The sequence below is a fragment of the Cavia porcellus genome, unplaced genomic scaffold, assembly GCF_034190915.1.
Source record: "Cavia porcellus strain 051 isolate PalLab524CR breed Dunkin Hartley unplaced genomic scaffold, mCavPor4.1 scaffold_1, whole genome shotgun sequence".
Taxonomy (NCBI): Eukaryota; Metazoa; Chordata; class Mammalia; order Rodentia; family Caviidae; genus Cavia; species Cavia porcellus.
The window spans coordinates 202,270,651-202,290,352 of record NW_026947484.1 but is presented as its reverse complement, the minus strand read 5'-3'; the positions used below and the strand labels follow the sequence as shown (position 1 = coordinate 202,290,352).

General features: G+C 43.1%; 1 protein-coding gene and 1 non-coding gene across 2 annotated transcripts; one reads left to right on the top strand and one right to left on the bottom strand.

Moving 5' to 3' along the window:
• Nucleotides 1–331: 331 nt before the first annotated feature.
• LOC134470993 (neutrophil gelatinase-associated lipocalin-like) lies at nt 332–8,701 on the bottom strand. Its single transcript, XM_063228254.1, has 7 exons — nt 3,943–8,701; nt 3,409–3,545; nt 2,065–2,144; nt 1,752–1,874; nt 1,318–1,419; nt 651–677; nt 332–523 (listed from the first exon to the last, which is right to left on the bottom strand). The coding sequence occupies exons 1-6, from the start codon at nt 4,081–4,083 to the stop codon at nt 658–660; spliced, it is 603 nt and encodes a 200-aa protein (XP_063084324.1). The 5' UTR covers nt 4,084–8,701; the 3' UTR covers nt 332–523; nt 651–657.
• Nucleotides 8,702–8,848: 147 nt separating this feature from the next.
• LOC111757087 (U6 spliceosomal RNA) lies at nt 8,849–8,955 on the top strand. The gene has a single exon (XR_002791472.1). It is a non-coding gene; the product is annotated as a U6 spliceosomal RNA (small nuclear RNA).
• The last annotated feature ends 10,747 nt before the right edge of the window (nt 8,956–19,702 follow it).

The following is a 19,702-nucleotide window of genomic DNA, read 5'->3' as shown; positions in this document are numbered from 1 at the left end:
AGGGTGCTGTGTGAAAGCAGAGTGGCTGCAAGGAGCAACTCCCAAGGTTGGACCCACTGGGTGCCAGCATCTACAGACAGGAAGGAGCAAAGCTGGGAGGATAAATGTCTTATCCAATCCCAGGGCCATGACATGCTCAGTGCTATCGGAGTCCGGAGCCAAGAATGGCCCACTGCATACCAGGTGTGCACTGTAGGCCCTATAGGTTCTGAGCTGTGGCCTACAGTCCTTTGGCCCCTGTGGTCAGTCTGGGCCCTCTCCTCTGCATGGCCATTCAGGCTGTGGAGCAAAAGACAGGAACACCCCTTGCTGGGGACAAGGAATACAGATATGGAGGCCTGCAGCATGAGTTTATTTAGCATACAAGGCAGTTCTACAAGCAGCGTGGCTTCTGCAGCACCTGAGTAGGCAGTGCTGCACTGTAAGGAGGGTCTCACAACTGTCTCATTGTTTGTGGCCCGTGGAGCAGCCAGATGGCATCTGAACAGCAATGACAGGAAGAACAGGGGACAGAAAGCAGGCACTTGAGAGGGGAAAATTCACAAAGATGGCTGGGTTTCAGAATGGTAGCAGAAAAACAAACCCAGGCCCGAGAATCTCAGGCCTCCCCTCCCTGGGCTCCCTTCAGCCCCCGACTCAACCATACTTACTGCCTATTCAGTCACTGATGCATTTCTCTGTAGGGGAAAAAGAACATCAGGCCAGGGGTGTGTGTATTTGTGTGTGTGTATGGTATCTCTGGCTGCCAGGACTCCTGCACTACCCTGTGTGCCTGAAGCCCAGCCCAGTCCAGCTGCAGAACATATGGGAGTTCCCTGAATTTAGGGCCCAGGCATTGGCTTCCCTGGGTGTCTGGGCCTCAAAGTTGCTCAAGTATGAAGGGCTCGGGTCTGATGATCTGCTGAGTCCTGGACACCTCTCAACCAGTGGCCTGAGTGGCCTGGCTGGAGCCCCCTGCCTCAGCCAAGACACTTGAGTGTAAGGACATCATTCACATCAGAAATGGACACGTCCTAGGGGACAGAAGAGATTGCCCAGGCAGGTAGAACCAAAGAATTGAGAGGGGGTGGCCGAGGGCATTGAGACCAGGGAGCTTTGGACCCAGAGCTGAGACTGTTATCTGTGGAGGCCTTGGCTAAACTGGAAGGGGAGCACATGGGGATAGGTGCCCAAGAGGTCCACAGATCCCACCAAGGGAGCTGCTGACTCTCTGGTGACTGGACCAGAAGACTGAGTGTCTCCTGTCCAGTTTCCTGGTGGGCAGCATCAGGCCTGGATACACCCCACCTCCCAGTCCCCCTCTCCAGTATCCATTACCTATCCGGGTGTGAAAGACAACGTTATCTTCTGTTAAGCCGGCATACTTAGCATAGCGGATGAAGTATTTCTTCAGTCTGGGACTCAGCTCCTTGGTCCTCCCTGAAGTCAAGATGGCCAATGAGTGCCCAAGAGAAAGGCACTCTACAGGTTTAAGTGTTTTCAGGCAGGGTCTTGCTATGTAGCTCAGTCTGGCCTTAAGCTCACACTTATCCTGTCTCAGCTTCCCAGTGCTGCAGTGACATGGGCCAGCGTACCTGGCTTACACTAAAAGTACTTTTGAATGAATGAAGGTCTCAGACCCCTCTCCCATGGGTAGTGGAACATGAAATGACTTCCTCCCCAAGTGAGGCTCGAACTGCAGCTGTCTTTGGGGCCTTTAGATATAGGGGCACCCTCTCCCAAGTGTAACCAGGAGTGAGGACAGGACCCACCATAGAGGGTGAGGTAGAAGAGCACCCTGTCTTTGAAGACTTGCGTAAAAGCCATCACAGCAAACTGATCGTAGTCGGTATCTGCCACTCTCATGGAGAATCTCTGTATTGCACGGTGACTTGCTGTGTGGACAAGCCAGAGGTCATTTCTGTCCTGGCTGGGAAACGGGAACAGATCCTTTCCCCCAGGACTGGTCAGCAGGGTCTTCTCCCCACAGGACAGTGTCTGTGTGGTGGGTCGGAAGGCCTGTGCCCTTGTGAGAGGACTCTGCCCCCACAATCCCAACACCAGATCTCACTACTCAGGACTCACCACTGATGGTTTCCTGGATGAAATCGCCAGGAAGGTGAGCTGGAAAAAAGACTCTGGTCCAGTGATCACAGCCCTGGCCCCTATGACAGGAGAAAGAGCAGGGGTTGAGCAGATCAGTGACACAAATTTGGTCACACTGAGAGTCACTGTAAAGAACCAGAGCACAGCAGGATACTGAGGTCCCAATCTAGCCCAGCCTGTGACAGCTTGGCCCTCTCTATGGCAGAAGCCCCTCCATGGCCCTAAGTCTTCTACTCTGTGCTTCTGCCTGGGCTTCTGCACTCAACCATCCCTCCCGCACGCACTGTCCCCGCTGCTGCCTCCCTGAGGCAGCCTGTCCCACATCCTTGCCGTTATGTTGCTGGTCCTCCTTTCTGTCTTACATTCCCATTTCCTCTGAACTTCCAGTCTGCTGCATCCCAGTCTCTGCCTAACACTTGGGCGGCCACAACTGACCTCTTTCCTGAGTCCACCCCAACCCTGCACCCCAGTCTCAAGCCAATGAAACCTGCCTGCCTATTCCCCTACATCTTCAAAAGCACCAAATGACCAGAGCCAGAGCACAATGTAGGTAGTATGAGCCTGGACTCCACTCTCCAACTCCTCATTTGGGCTACCTTTGCCTTCTCCCACCTGGCATTACCTTCATAATTGTCCACACCTCCTCTGTGTCAGTTGAGCCTAGATCTGGTCATTGCAAGAGCCCTAGCCCAACACTGGCTGTGGATGAGATGCCTCAGAGCCTGGCCAGGCAGTGCTCCCCTCTGGCTGCTCATCAGGCCCTGCTCAGCTACCAGCACTGATTCCTGGCTGCTCTGCCGTTGGCTAAGGTGAGGCCCTGCTGTGACCCTTGTGACATTATTACTTTTCAGGTGATGGTGTTGGCATTTGACCCCAGGGCCACTGCAATCACATATATCCCAGCCTTTTTTCATTTCTAATTTTAGACAATCTCTTGTTTGGATTCCCAGTCTGGCTTTTCTTTTGTAACCCTCCTGCCTCAGCCTCTGGAAACACTAGGATTACAGGCAGGTCAACAGTGTTAAGGTCACATCTCTACCAGATCTACTTGCTGGCACTGAGTGGCATCCCAGGCTGGATCCAGTATACCCTTCCCCTTCTGGCATACTTCTCTATTTTTTAATTTCTTCTGATTCTACTTGTGCTAAAACCACCCATGAATACTGATAGAAGGGAGAGAGGAAAAGAAAGAGGGAAAGAAGTAAAAAGGGGAAAGGAGCAGCAGCTGGAATCCATGCTGAACAGTGAGACAAATGGCCACATCCCAGAGCTTTGTCACCCCTTGACTGGTGCTTCTCAGCACCAGAGGAGGTAGGAATTCACCTGAGCATGGTGGTGATGACAACGTAGTTGTAGTTCTGTATCAGCATGTAGGTGACGCTCTGCATGTTTAACCCCTTTTGCTTTCCATTGCGAATTCTGCTGTCTGCCATCGCTATCGTGTACCACTTGCCCTGGAACTGCAAGGGACTGGTGACCAACAAAGCCCAGGGATGGTCCCAGAGCCAGCCCTCCATGCTGTCCCTGCTGGGACTTCTGGGAAACTCTCCAGACCACAGAAACTAGGCATGGGGTTCTCCTGAGAAACCCAGAGAGACCCTGGGTGTGATATCAACCCCATTTTGTCTGAAATAAGGTGGCTCTGGGCAGGCAGCTGGTGTGTTTTGGAAGCCTCACTTTTCTTGTCTGTGTGGAGGGCCTGAAAAAGTTTCCACCTGACATGACCTGAGGCCTGGACTCCCCAGTCCTAGCATTCTCATATGACCAAGCCCCTGGGTCCCCTGACTCTCCTCCCCTTTGATATCATTGTCCCAGTACCCCAAACCCCCACTGCAGCTACTCTTCCACAGCCTTTACCTTGTCGTACTGGAACTTTGGCTGCAGGGGAACCGGGTTGATCGGAGGAAAGGTTGGTAACACAGTTATATTGAAAACCTGCTCCTGAGGCTTCACGGCCCCGAGCAGGGTGAGGTTGAGAAACAAGAGATCCAAAGTCATGGCTTCTCAGCAGCTCTCAGCAGCCAGGCGTTGCAGGAGGACAGCAAAGATTGAGATAGGACTGAAGAGGAAGTAGTTATAGGCCTCCTGACTGCAGCCAACCTTCAGAAACACATGACCAGATATCAGTTCCTTCCCCTCTGGTCACAATTGTGCAAGGTAGAGAGAAATGAAGAGGGCAGATGACATGGGAGACATTCTTAGAACTCCACAATCTTGAGGGCACGAGGGCTCCTGGTGGGTGTTCACTGAGCCACATCTATGCACCCAGTTGGCTCTGTCTGCCAGAAGCTCAGGTCCTGACAAGCTGTTATCTCTGAGCATGTTCCCAGTGCGTGTTGTGTGGCAAGACCTTTTCCCTGCACCTGCAGAAAACATGGAATGTGCTGGTTATGGTGGAACATGGTAGCGCATGCCTGCAACCCAGCACTCCAAAGCCTAAGGAAGACTACAAAGCTGGAGGCCAGCCTGGGCTACATAGTGAGTTCAAGGGCACCCTGAAGACTTACGAAGACCCTGTCTTAGGGGAAAAAAAAAGACAAAGAAATGCTCCACCCCCACTCTTTGCTGAATCTTGCAAAGGTCAGGACATGCTCGGGTGGCTGAGGCGGACATTCAGGACAGACAAGGACAGGGTGCTGCCCGGAGCCTGCTGAGCCCAGATCTTGGCCCCCATGGGAGCCCCAGCCCATGCCCTGGAGCAGGATGGCATGCCTTGAGTTCCTCTCTCCCTCCTCATCTCTAACTCATTCACAGAGCAGACAGAGATACAGAGCTAGGCACAAGGGACATTGATGGCTGCAGTCACAGCTCACTGCAGAACCCTGGAAAAAGGACCTGTGGCACAAGTGGAATGACGGGCAAGGTGGGCTGCACTCTGATGTGTACACCAAGTGGTTTAGGTCATGGGTACCAGGGTTTGGCCTTGTCCTTGAGAGGTCATTTAGATCAGCCCTTCATCTCTAACCACATTCTTGGGTCATGGGTCCCAGAGGCTCAAGTCTGGGGTCTCTCTCAGGGCTGCCCTTGAAATGGCTCATGCCACACCTGTCTGAGAGGGAAGGAAGGCATTTGCTCACTAGTGGCCTGGCCAATATGCTGGGGAGGCAGTGTTAACCTTAGGCCTTCTGCAGTGTCCCCTGAGATGACTCACACATGAGGGTGATGACTGACCTGGACAACTGACCTGAGGTTATACTGGGGTTTTTCTGGCTTTATATGGGACTACAAGGGTCCCCACTGTCTACTCATCTGCTACTAGGGCTGCAGCCTGGCTCAGGGGCAGTGCACACTGAAAGCAGGGGCTTTACACAGAGTACTTACCTGGTGGAAAGATCCTAGCCTCAGTCCCCCAAACACACACAAGATATCCATCTACTGCTCCCCATCAATTTGGATGGATGATGAAAAGGCAGCAAGTGAAGTTGAGCAAAGCTGTGGCCACCAGAGCGAGCCACCTTCCCTATACCCCTGGTTCCTCCAGTCCTAGGGGCTCCACCATTGCTGCTCTCTATGAGCTGGAAAAATATCCTCAGTGAGACAAGGTGCTGAACAGCGGTAATCCGTGCACTCTGGAAGGCTGCAGAAGGAATCCAGTCATCGGTGTAGGTACTCAACTGGGGTAAAGTGGACAAAGAGGTGAAATCTATCAAGGCCTGATGCTGCCCACCAGAAAAATCAGACTGGAGACACTCAGTTTCGTTTCCAGTCACTAGAGAGGCTGGACCTCCTGCCATGGGGTCTGTGAGTTCCCATGAATCCTGTCTTCAAGTTGTCCCCCTAATATTTTACCCAAAACCAGTCCAGATGACAATGTCAGTCCTAGTTTCAAATTTCTCCAGTCTCACTTTCCTGAGCCACCTCCTCCTCATACCTTGGGCCTTCCTATCCTGGGCCACCTCCTCCATCTGCTGGGGCTTGCCCATTCCTGACATAGCTGGTGTACTTACACTGAACTGACATGGCCTACAGAGGGGACTCCAACTAGGTCACAAGAGGCCAGCAGTGAGCTTTTCCTAGGGCTCAAAAGGAGGTTTTTGTGCCTGAGCAGCATGGAGTGCCAGATCCATGGGGGAGCCAAACCTGAGGCCTCAAATGCAGGCTACTCCAAGATGCTCAGCAGCTGTGTCAGGCCAGGTTTGAGCAGACATGGATAGTGCAGGGGTCCTGGCAGCCAGAAATATCACACACACACACACACACACACACACACACACACACACACATCAACATCCTGCCTACTCTCATGTTTTCTCCCCCACAGAGAAATACATCAATGACCGAACAGGCAATGAGTGTGGCTGGGCAGGGGCCGAAGGGAGGCCAGAGCATGGAGGCCGCAGGTCTCGGGCCTGGGTTTCTCCCCCTATTCTCATCCTGAATCCAAGCCATCTTTGTGCATTCTGCCCGCTCAGGTGCCTCCTGTCTCTCCACTGCCCATTCTTCCTGTCAGTTCTGTCCAGGTGCAATCTGGCTGCCCCATGTGCCACAAACTAATGAGACAGCTGTGAGACTGTCCTTACAGTACAGTGCTGCCTACCCAGGTGCCAAAAAAGCCACACTGCTTATAGAGCTGCCTTGTATGCTATATAAACTCATGCTGCAGACCTCCATGCCTCTGTGCTCCTTGTCCCCAGGGAAGAGCGATGATATATTTTACTCCACAGCCTGGATGGCCATGCAGAGGAGAGGGCCCGGACTGACCATGGGGGCCAAGGGACTGCAGGCCACAGCTCAGAACAGGACCTAGAGTGGGCACCTGGTATCCAGTGGGCCATTCTTGGCTCTGGACTCCGATAGCACTGAGCATGTCATGGCCCTGGGACTGGATAAGACATTTATCCTCCCAGCTTGGCTCCTTCCTGTCTGTAGATGCTGGCACCCAATGGGTCCAGGCTTGCAAGTTGATCCTTGCAGCCACTCTGCTTTCACACAGCACCCTGTTCCATAGTTGAGTCTGTGTTGGACACCACCAAAGGTGGCTTATGGGAGTGGACAGCCTGGCTCTCCAAAGAAGCTGCTTGTCTTTATGCCTGGAACTCCAGGCCATGCCAGGAGAGTGGCCAGTCCAGGCACTGGAAGAGAAGAGGTCCCTGGTCCAGAGCCATGGGATTCAGGCTCTTCCTGGGGCTTCCTTGTATGTTCCTTGGGGACTTCAGCCCTTCTGCTCCTCCCCATTTTAGCCATGATCCCCTGCTGCTCTTATCCTCATGTGTCTATTTCAGATAGGAACAGTAGGTAGCTGACCCTCCCATGGGAAAGGGGACATGAATAACACTAGAATAGAGAGAAACTCCCTGTCCTGAGTGGCATGGCCACCCTGGCCTGGTGTGGATGGGATGAGGGGCAGGGAGGTAGTAAAGGATGGAAGAGACCAATGCTAAGTTCAGCCAGACCTTTGCATGTCTGCAGGCCTTCTGGAACCCCTCTCTCAGAAGCCTGGAGTGAAGTAAGCGTGAGCTTCTGAGGACTTAGCTAGATGCCTGGATCTTGGCCTAAAGGCAGTCACCACCTCTTCCCACCCAATGACTCTGAGTCACCTCTCCTGGGAGATATGTTCCTCAGTGATGTGATGAGCTCACAGGGCATAGGAGTGGGTGCCTCCCTCTATGTACAGCATCACTATGTGGGCACAGTCCTGCCCAGGGTTACAATACCCCAAATGTCCTTCCTACAATACAGGCCTTGCTGGCCAGGACAAGTGTGGCTCATGGCTCCCCAGGCTCTACCTACATCCCTGAATGCCCCTCTTCTCCTGGGCAACCAGCTCCTGACAGTGCTGGGTTCCCCTGCTCCCTGTTGCCTCCTCCCATACTGCTGGGTTCCCTTGATTCAGGACACTTCCCCCCACTCTCCCTGCAGTCCTGTCTTTGGCCACCTCCTCCCACATGCACAGGTTGCATAGACGCCACATCCTTAGCTTCTCAAGGGCAGCTTTCCTCACAATGTGTTTCCTGCCACAGTAGAGCCATGGTAGAGCCAGACTGTGGCTCTCCCAAATCATCACACTACATTGATGCATGGCTATGTAGAGGAAGCTCAAAATTACATCTTCCAAAGGCAGGGAGCCCAAAACATGAAATTGAGTGCAAGAATCAAGATATAGTCAAGGCTTTTCTTCCTCCACAAGATCTGAGGTTGAACCTTGCCTCCTCCAGCCTTGTGCATCCATCAGTCATGTGTCTACCTCTGTCTTCACCTGACCCTCTCTTCTGCATTTAAATTTCCTTCCTCAGACCAGGAATTTAGATCAGGGACACAAGTGCCTAAGTGCCTGCCTGGAAAGTGTGAGCTCATGAGTTTGATCTCCAGCCAAAAAAATTATCTTCCTGTCTCACAGAGGAGATTTGGAATAGAATTACATTCATGCCCCATCTGGATAATCCAGAATAATTTGAAACTTAGGCTGATACAAAAGGAGAGCAGATGAATCTCACCCCAGAAAGAATGGCCAGGATAAAGAAAACAACCAACAACAAATGCTGGAGATGCTACAGGGTAAAAGGAACTCTTTTGCACCATTGGTGCTAGTGTAGACTGTGCAACCACTGTGGAGGTCAGTCTGGAGATTCATCAAAAAGCTAGGATTGGAGGGCCCATTTGACCCAGATATCCAACTTCTGAGAATATTCCCAGAAGAACTGAAAACATCGTACCACAGTAATATATGTGCACCCATGTTTACAGCAGCACAATTTGTAATAGCCAGATCTTGGAAACAACCTAAATGCCCACCAACTGAGAAATGGATACAAAAGATGTGGTAGTGCTCGCTTCAGCAGCACATATACTAAAATTGGAATGATACAGAAAAGATTAGCATGGCCCCTGCACAAGGATGACATGCAAATTCTTGAAGCGTTCCATATTTTTACGTGAAGTTCAAACCAAGAATGATCCTAACAGATAAAAAAGGTCATTACATACTGGTTAGGGGAATACTTCAAGAGAAAGAGATAACAATCTTAAATATATATGCACCAAATTCCAGAGCACCCAGTTATACAAAGTAAGTAGTAATGGAAATGGAAAAATCAAATTAGCAATAACACAGATATAAAAGGAGACATTAACACACAATTGACACTACGAGAAAGATCAACCAGACAGAAAATCAACAAATAACAGAACTCAATCACAACTGTGAACAAATGGACTTAATAGACATATACAGAGTGTTCCACCTAACAACATCAGAATATACATTCTCCCAGCAGTAAATGTAACATTCTCTAAAATAGACCAAATACTAAACCACAGAACATATTTAAATAAATGCAAAAGAGTTGAAATTATGCCATGTATGTTATCAGATCACAGCACGATGAAACTAGAAATTAATGATAAAAGAAACTGAAAAAAACCCATAAACACATGGAAACTAAATAAAACACTCTTAAGCAATCTGTGGGTCATGGGGGAAAATAAAAAACAAATTAAACAATACCTACAAGCAAATGAAAATACAAATACAACTTACCAGAATCTGTAGGATGCAATGAAAGCAGTCCTCAGAGGAAAATTCATTGTACTGAGTTCCCACATCAGGAAAACAGAATGAATACAAATAAATAACCTGATACTACACCTCAAACATCTAGAAAAAGAAGAGCAAGTCAAGCCCAAAGCCAAAGGGAGGGAGAAAATTATAAAAATTAGATCAGAAATTAACACAATAGAGACTAAGAAAACAATCCAAAGAATCAATGAATAAAAGAGTTGGTTCTTTGAAAGAATAAATAAAATTGATAAGCCCCTAGACAACCTGATTTAAAAAAGAAAAGAAAAGGCTCAAATTCATGCAATAAGGAACGAAAAAGGCAAAATCACTACAGATGCTGTGGAAATACAGATCATCAATACCTTATTTCAAAAACCTCCACTCTCGCCCTGTTTGTCTGCAGGACTGAGGATGTCGCAGCAAGCAGGGAGGGATCGCAGGTTCCTGAGGCACCGCGGCCTGTGGTGAGTGCTCAGTGCACTCTGTCCAAATCCCAGACTGTTCCAGACCCGCCAGGCTTCCAGGTGCAGTGAAGTGGAGAAGTGGGTTTGAGTCCTCTACATCTGCCTCCCCACCCCAGCTGCACTTGGAGAACTGCTGAGCTTCCATCAGGTGGGCAGGCCCACACTATACGGGGAGCCCAGCCTGTTTCAGACTGCAGCGCATAGACACAAGTGTGCAGAGGAGGGGCTGGGCGGATCTGGGGCACCTGCATCGACCTCCCTGTGTGTCTGGAGGAATGTGGATGTCTCGCCGGGCAGTGGAGCATCGCGGGTTCCGGAGTCCCTGCAGCCTGTGGTGAGTGCTCAGTGCACTCTGCCCAGAGCCCAGACTGTTTGGGTCCCTCCAGGCTTTCAGGTGCAGTGAAGTGGAGAGGTGGATTTGAAGCGTCTACATCTGCCTCCACATCCCAGCTGCAATTGGAGAGCTGTGGAGCATCCAAGGGGCAGGTGGGTGCACAGTGTCCCTGAGGTCCAGCTTGTCTGGAACTGTGGAGTTCTGAGCAGGCAGAGGAGGGCCATTGGTTCTGCAGGCCCAGTGGCTTGGGGAAACATGGTGCCAGAGTCTCAGGACCTGCAAACATAGAAGGGGATTTCCAAGAGATCCTGAGGAAGCTTTCAAATAACACTTGAAACACAGAAATATAGGAAAATCACAAAACAAAAGACCAAATTACAACCTCAAACCTCCAGTCCATCTCAAGAAACCTTAGGAGCAATGTATATAGAAGAAAATATATGCCATTGACCTCAAATATCAGACACAATAGTCACTAAAATTAACAAGCAACTCCAGGAAGCTTTAAAGAAATTCAAACTCAAAATAATCTCCAGGTAAAAGAAGAAATGATAAAAGAAATGAAAGAAATTTTGAATATATCTAAAGAAAACACAGATTAAAAAATTGGAGGAACTAAACAAAAAGATAGGATCCCTAGACCAACAATATAAGAAACAAACAGAATACATAATGCAGATGCACAGAGATGTACAGGAAATAAAAAACTCCACTGAAAGTTGTAAAAAAATGCCTCAATGAAAGTGAAGATAGAATTTCAGACCTTGAAGACAGGATTGCAGCTAGTGAACAGGAAAGAAAGACTTTTCAAAAATAACAAGGAATCAGGAAACAACAATTCAACAACTGCAAGATGATGCAAAGAAAAATAACATAAGAATGATAGGGATTAATGAAAAAGAAGGAGACAACATAAAGGATGTCAAGAGGATATTTAGAGAAGTAATAGCTGAAAATTTCCCAAGCAATGAGATCAGAAACCGACATCAGGATCAGTGAAGCATATAGAACACCAAATGGTCACAACCAAAATAAAACTACACCCAGACATATAATAATCACCATCCCAGAAATCCAACACAAGAATAGATTATTAAAAGCTGTCAGAGAGAAAAGACAGATCACTTATAAGGGAAAACCTATCAGTATCACAGCAGACTTCTCAGCACAAAAAATAAAGTCAAGAAGAGCATGGAGTGAAGTATTCCAGATGCTAAAGCAAAATGATTTCCAACCTAGACTGATATATCCTGCAAAACTATCATTCAAATTTGATGGTGAAATACGATACTTCCATGACAAAGAACAGCTGAAGAACTTCATGAACACCAAAGCAACCCTGCAAAAAAATATTGAAAGACAGTTTAGATACACAAAGGAAAAAACCACTAAGCAAAGCAGATAATTACACAGAACAGAAAGATAAAGATGCAACAGCATAGAGATAACATGTCAACAATAAACCAGCATTTAACAGTAATAACCATTAATGTAAATGGTCTCAATGCACCAATCAAAAGAAACAGACTAGGAGAATGGATCAAGAAACAAAATCCAACCATATGCTGTTTACAGGAAACCCATCAAACCCAGAAGGATACTCACGGACTGAAAGTCAAAGGATGGAAAACAATACTTCATGCAGCAGGAATCCAAAAAAAGGCAGGAGTAGCCATTCTGTTTGCAGACAACGTGAACTTTAAACCAACAATGACCATAAAGGACAAAGAAGGTCACTAGATACTCGTAAGGGGAAGACTCCAAGAGAAAGAGATAACTTTCTTAAATATATACGCACCAAACTCCAGAGCACCCAGTTATATAAAACAACTATTAACAGAAATGAAAACTCAAATTATCAGTAACACAATTGTAACAGGAGACCTTAATTATGCCATTGACACCAAGGGACAGATCAACCAGACAGAAAATGAGCAAAGAAATAACAGAACTGAATCACACCTGCGAACAAATGGGTTTAATAGACATATACAGAATGTTCCACCCAACAACATCAGAATACACATTCTTCTCAGCAGTCCATGGATCATTCTCTAAAATAGACCATATATTAGCTCACAGACATATTTAAACAAATGCAAAAGAGTTGAAATCATCCCTTGCATGTTATCGGATCATAGCGCTCTGAAATTAGAAATTAATGATAAAAGATACTGCAAAAATCCCGCAAACACATGAAAATTGAATAACACACTCTAGAGTAATCAGTGGGTCACAGAAGAAATTAAACAATACCTACAAGAAAATGAAAATGCAGATACAACTTACCGGAATTTGTGGGATGCAATGAAAGCCATCCTCAGAGGAAAATTTAGTGCACTGAGTTCCCCCATCAGGAAAACACAACGAATACTAATAAATAACTTGATGCTACATCTCAAACAGCTAGAAAAAGAAGAGCAAGTCAAACCCAAAGCCAAAAGAAGAGAGGAAATTATAAAAATCAGAGCAGAAATCAATGCAATAGAGACTAAGAAAACAATCCAAAGAATCAACGAATCAAAGAGTTGGTTCTTTGAAAGAATAAATAAAATCGATAAGCCCCTAGCCAACCTTATTTTAAAAAGGAAAGAAAAAGCTCAAATTCATGCAATAAGAAATGAAAAAGGTGAAATCACTACAGACCCAGTAGAAATAAAGAAGATCATCAACACCTATTTCAAAAACCTCTACTCTCAAAAGTTTGATAACACAAAAGAAATAGACAGATTCTTAGAAACATATGAAGTACCAAAGCTAGATCAAGAGGACGTAAAACTGTTGAATAACCCAATCTCTGTTAAAGAAATTGAAAATATAATTAAGTCCTTACCTACAAAGAAGCGCCCAGGCCCAGATGGATTCACTGCAGAATTCTACAAGAAGTACAAAGAAGACGTAATGCTGACACTCCTCAAACTATTCAATGAAATTGAAAGGGAAGCAATCCTTCCTAAGTCATTCCTGGAAGCAAATATTACTCTAGTACCAAAACCTGAGAAAGACCCAACTAAAAAAGAGAACTATAGACCGATCTCCCTAATGAACACAGAAGCAAAAATCCTCAATAAAATATTGGCAAATAGGATGCAGCAAATCATCAAGAAGATTATACACCATGACCAAGTGGGATTCATCCCAGGAATGCAAGGATGGTTCCACATATGTAAATCAATAAATGTAATCCACCATATCAATAAAGCCAAAAATAAGAATCACATGATCATTTCTATAGATGCAGAAAAAGCCTTCTATAAGGTCCAACATTCACTTATGATAAGAACTTTCCAGAAAATTGGAATAGATGGTCTTTATCTCAATATAATAAAAGCCATTTACGACAAACCAACAGCCAGCATCATACTAAATGGCCAAAAATTGAAAGCCTTTACTTTAAATCAGGCACAAGACAAGGATGTCCTCTATCACGACTCCTATTTAATATAGTACTGGAAGTACTAGCCAGAGCAATTAGGCAAGAGAGAGAAATAAAAGGGGTAAAGATAGGAAAAGAAGAAGTTAAATTATCATTGTTTGCAGATGACATGATACTCTACATAGAAGACCCCCTAAAGTCCATTGAAAGACTCTTAGATACTATAAATAAATTCAGTAATGTGGCTGGATACAAAATCAATGCTCAGAAATCAATAGCATTCCTATATACGAACAACAAAATCACAGAGAGGGAAATAAGAGAAACTGCACTCTTCACATTAGCAAGTAAAAAATGAAATATTTAGTAATTACTCTTATGAAAGAAGTGAAAGACTTATACAGTGAAAATTATAATACACTGAAAAAAGAAATTGAAGATGGTCTCAGACAATGGAAAGACATCCCTTGCTCATGGATAGGAAGAACAAACATTGTGAAAATAGCCATTCTCCCAAAACTGTTATACAGATTCAATGCAATCCCAATAAAAAATACTGTCAACATACCTTAAGATGTAGAGGAATCACTCCTAAATTTCATCTGGAACCAGAAGAGACCTAGAATAGCAAAGGCAATTCTAAGCAGCAAAGACAAAGCAGGAGGCATCACAATCCCTGACTTGAAGTTATACTACAAAGCAACAGTAGTAAAATCAACATGGTATTGGAATCAAAACAGAGCCGAAGATCAATGGAATAGATTAGAAGATACAACCTCAACTACAAACACACTCAACCACTGTATCTTTGATAAAGGGGCCAAGCAGGTTCACTGGAAGAATGACAGTCTCTTTAATAAATGGTGCTGGAAAAACTGGCTCTCCATTTGCTGAAAACTAAAGCTAGACCCATGTCTATCACCATGTACTAAATTAAAATCTAAATGGGTCAAAGATCTGAATATTAAAACAGAAACACTAAATCTATTGGAAGACAAATTGGGTAGAAACCTTCAAGACATAGGAGTAGGTAGAGAATTCATGAACAGGACTCAAACCGCACAGGAAATACTTCCCAGAATCAATAACTGGGACCACTTCTTATTTAAATGTTTCTGCATGTCAAAAGAAATCTCCAGCATAGTAAAAAGAAAACCCACAAACTGGGAAAAGATTTTAGTGAACTCTCTCTCAGACAAGGGTCTCTTGTCCAAAACATATAAAGAATTAAAAAAACTCAGACCCCCAAAATTCAAAGATCCAATCCAAAAAATGGGCATCTGACGTGAATACGCGCTTCTCAGATGAAGAAATGCAAATGGCAAATAAATACATGAAAAAATGTTCATCATCATTGGTCATTAGAGAAATGCAAATTAAAACCACACTGAGATTTCATCTCACTCCTGAAAGAATGGCCAGGATCAAGAAAACGAACAGCAACAAATGCTGGAGAGGCTATGGGGAAAAAGGAACTCTCCTACACTGTTGGTGGGACTGTAGACTGGTGCAGCCTTTGTGGAGGTCAGTCTGGAGATTTCTCAAAAAGCTGGGATTGGCAAAAACCTTTTAAAGACAAGGAGATTATACAGAAACCATTGTTCATTTTCTGTTAGTCGATTCTAAATTCTCTGTAATGCTGTCATTCTCTTAAATGGTTTTACATTATTTTGATATACTTAATGCTACAGTATACGAAGTTGTACTCAAGGACTTCAAGGAAAGAGTCAATATGGTAACTACTTTTGGGTCGGAATTATCTGGTGGTGAAACACTATTCTGCTTAAATGGTTATGTTTTGATCTGCGCTGTTTTGCTGTTATGCCCTCTTTTTTCTCAATCTCCACTCCACTATTTACTTTTTTATTTTTATACGTTTAATTAAAGGGAAAAAATAGCAGGATATAATATAGTAACCCACTTTGACTTTCTATTATCTCGATTTGAAGCCCTGTATTACTCTCACCATCTTGTTTTTGACTGATGTTCCTCTATTCTGTTTTGCTGGATAGTATCAGGTTCGAAAGTTTAGGCATCAGCTGTGAAGATAATGAGATTCATTATAACGCCCATTCTCGTTGACTTTTATCTACTTTTGAAGACCTACAATGTCTCCAATGTTTTGGTTTTGTCGGTTTTGTTCTTTACTATTTTGTTCAATTGTATTATAACTAATGATATAGGCAATTCTATTAGAGATAGCGGGAGGCATTATGGTAACCATTGTTGATCACCTTGTATTATGTTTTTATATTATCTATTATGTCCACCCTTTTGACTTGACCGATTCTGTTCTGTTATGTCTCATTTGGTTTTACTCTCTTCCAAAAAAGCAATAAGAACAGTGGGAGCAATGAAAACCAAAATGTGTAATAGTCATTGTACAAAAGAGAGGAAAAGAAAGTGCTCTAAACTATATAACTGCATGTATATTTAAGTGTATAAGATAGAAAATGATATCACAGAGTTTTATTGGATCATTGAACAGAACTGTTTGCAGTATCATTGTTGGAATGTCCACTCTACAAGCTTTAATTTTGTGACTTGAACAATTATTTCTAAGATGGCAATATGTAATCCATTAACTAGTGATTTCCTACTGTTCATTTTTTTCTTCTGTAAATCTGTATAACTTGTACCCTTTCACTGTTTTTTTTTCTCCTTAAATAAAAAAAAACATCAAAAAAAAGCTGGGATTGGAAGTCCCATTTCTTCCAGCTATTCCAGTTCTAGGCATATTCCCAGAAGAACTGAAAGCATCATACCACAGTGATATATGTGCACCTATGTTTATAGCAGCACAATTTGTAATCGCCAGATCTTGGAAACAACCCAAGTGTCCATCAACTGAGAAATGGATAAAAAAGTTGTGGTATTTCTAAACAATGGAGTATTATTCAGCTATAAAGAAGGATCACATTGAGATATTTATCAATAAATGGGCGCAGCTTGAGACCATACTCATAAGTGAAATAAACCAATCTTGCATGTGTGAATACCGAGTAGTTTCCCTAATGTGAGTAATGTTTCAAATATATAAAAATATGTCATAATCATGATTCCCCATTATGTGGCCTTGAAGCCTTATGAAGTTTTCACTTATTAATTGGAAAGGCTTTATTCTGGGCTTCTTGATATGGAAATATTTGAAGCTATAGTATATGAAGTTTTATTCAAATATTTCAAGGAAACAGACACTATGTTAACTACTATTAAGTCGGGTTATTTGGTGGTGAAGCACTAGGTTGCCGAAACAGTCATGCTTTGACCTGTATTGTTATATTGTTATGTCCTGTTTTATCTCAATCTCTTCCTTATTCTTTAAAAAAATTATTTAGTTATTTCTTATGTTTGTTTTAATTAAGGGGAAAAATTTAAAAACTTAGCAGGATATATAATAGTAACTCTTTTTGATTTCCTATTAACTTGTTTTGAAGTCCTGTAATACTCCCATGATCTTGTTTTGACTGATTAGATTCTGTTCCATTCTGTATGATAGTATCAAGTTTGAGGGTATAGGCAACTACTTTGAAAGCAATAAGATTCACTAAGATGCCCATTCTGGTTTAACTATTGTCTCCTTTGGAAGTCCTGTAATGTTTACAATGCTTAAGTTTTATTGGTCTTGTTCTCTACTGTTTTGTTCAACTTTATAATATCCAATGAGATAGACAATTCTTTTTAAGGAAACAAGAGACATTGTTGATAACCATTGTTGATAACCTTGTACTCTGTTTTACATCATGTGCTATGTCTATCCTTGGTTTTGACTGACAGCTTTGTTTTGCCATATTTGACTTTATTCTCTCCCCCCCCCCAAAAAAGTAATAAGAACTAAGGAGTAATAAAACCCAAAATGTGTAAATTTTGTTGTAAAAAAGAGAGGGAGAAAAAGAGCTCTAAAGGATACAACAGCAAGTGTGTTTAGGGGTGTTAAATAGCTGACCATATTAATTTTTTTGGTTGGATCATTGAATACAACTGTTTGCAGTCTCACTGTTTGTATGTCCGCTTTGTATTCTTTGATACGGTGATTTGAGCAACTATTTCTAAGATGATAATATGTAATCTATTAACTGGTGATTTCTTACTGTTTTTTTTTTCTTTTCTTTTTTTTTTTTTTTTTTTTAGTTCTGTATTACTTGTACCCTTACACCGCTTTATATTGTTTTGTGTTTTTCTCTTTTTCCTTTTAAATAAAATTTTTAAAAAATAAGAGGTGATCCCAGTTATTGACTCTGGAAGTATTTCCCATGCAGTTTGAGTCTTGTTCATGAATTCTCTACCTAACCCTATGTCTTCAAGGTTTCTACCCAATTTGTCTTCCAATAGATTTAGTGTTTCTGTTTTAATATTTAGATCTTTGATCCATTTAGATTCTATTCTAGTATATGGTGATAGGCATGGGTCTAGTTTTAGTTTTTGGCATATGGAGATCCAGTTCTTCCAACACCATTTATTAAAGAGACTGTCATTCTTCCAGTGGACATATTTGGCCCCTTTATCAAAGATAAGGTGGTTGAATATATTTGTAGTTGTGATTGTGTCTTCTCATCTATTCCATTGATCTTCAGCTCTGTTTTGATTCCAGTACCATGTTGATTTTACTGCAGTTTCTTTGTAGTATAACTTCAAGTTGAGGTTGTGATGCCTCCTGCCTTGTCTTTGATGCTTAGAACTGTCCTTGCTATTTTAGGTCTCTTCTCACTCCAGATGAATTTTAAGAGTGCTTTCTCTAGATCTATGAGGTATGTTGATGGTATTTTTATCGGTATTGCATTGAATCTGTATAAGAGTTTTGGGAGAATGGCCATTTTCACAATATTTATTCTTCCTATCCATTAGCAAGGGATGTCTTTCCATTTTCTGAGATCATATTCAATTTCATTTTTCAGTGTATTATAATTTTCCCTGTATAAGTCTTTCACTTCTTTCATGAGAATAATTACTAAATATTTCATTTTTTTGGTTGCTAGTGTGAAGGGTGTGACTTCTCATTTCTCTATCTGTGATTTGTAGTTAGTGTAGAGCAATGCTATTGATTTTTGAGTATTGATTTTGTATCCAGCCACAGTGCTGAATTTATTTATTATATCTAGGAGTCTTTCAATGGAGTTTTGGGGGTCTTCTATATAGAGTATCATATCATCTGCAAATAATGATAATTTAACTTCTTCTTTTCCTATGTTAACACCTTTTATTTCTCTCTCTTGTCTAATTGCTCTGGCTAGTATTTCCAGTACTTTATTATATAGGAGTGGTGATAAGGGACATCCTTGTCTTGTGCCTGATTTTAAAGTAAAGGCTTTCAATTTTTGGCCATTTAGTATGATACTGGTGTTTGTTTGTCATAAATGGCCTTTATTATGTTGAGGTAAAGACAATATATTCCAATTTTCTGCTTGGTTTTTACCATAAATGAATGTTGGGCCTTATCAAAAGCTTTTTCTGCATCTATAGAAATGATCATATGATCCTTACTTGTGACTCTATTGATATGGTGGATTACATTAATTGATTTACATATGTTGAACCATCCCTGCATACTTGGGATGAATCCCACTTGGTCATGGTGTAAAATCTTCTTGATGATTTGCTGCATCCTATTTGCCCATATTTTATTGAGGATTTTTGCATCTGTGTTCATTAGGCAGATTGGTCTGTAGTTCTCTTTTTCATTTGGGTCTTTCTCAGGTTTTGGTACTAGAGTAATATTTGCTTCCAGGAATGACTTAGGAAGGATTGTTTCCCTTACAATTTCATTGAAGAGTTTGAGGAGTGTCAGCATTAGGTCTTCTTTGTGTTTCTTGTAGAATTCTGCAGTGAATCTGTCTGGATCTGGACTCTTTTTTGTAGGTAAGGACTTAATTGCATTGTCAATTTCATTAATAGAAATTGGGTTATTCAGTGGTTTTACATCCTCTTGACCTAGTGACATGGTTTAT

What these genes read in the sequence shown, in the direction of transcription:
- LOC134470993 (XM_063228254.1), bottom strand. Translation starts at nt 4,083, where the DNA reads ATGACTTTGGATCTCTTGTTTCTCAACCTCACCCTGCTCGGGGCCGTG. An exon ending in GTCATCACCACCATGCTCAG is followed by an intron (nt 2,145 to 3,408) that starts GTGAATTCCTAC and finishes CTCCTGTCATAG; the next exon opens with GGGCCAGGGCTGTGATCACT. An exon ending in CATCCAGGAAACCATCAGTG is followed by an intron (nt 1,875 to 2,064) that starts GTGAGTCCTGAG and finishes TTGTCCACACAG; the next exon opens with CAAGTCACCGTGCAATACAG.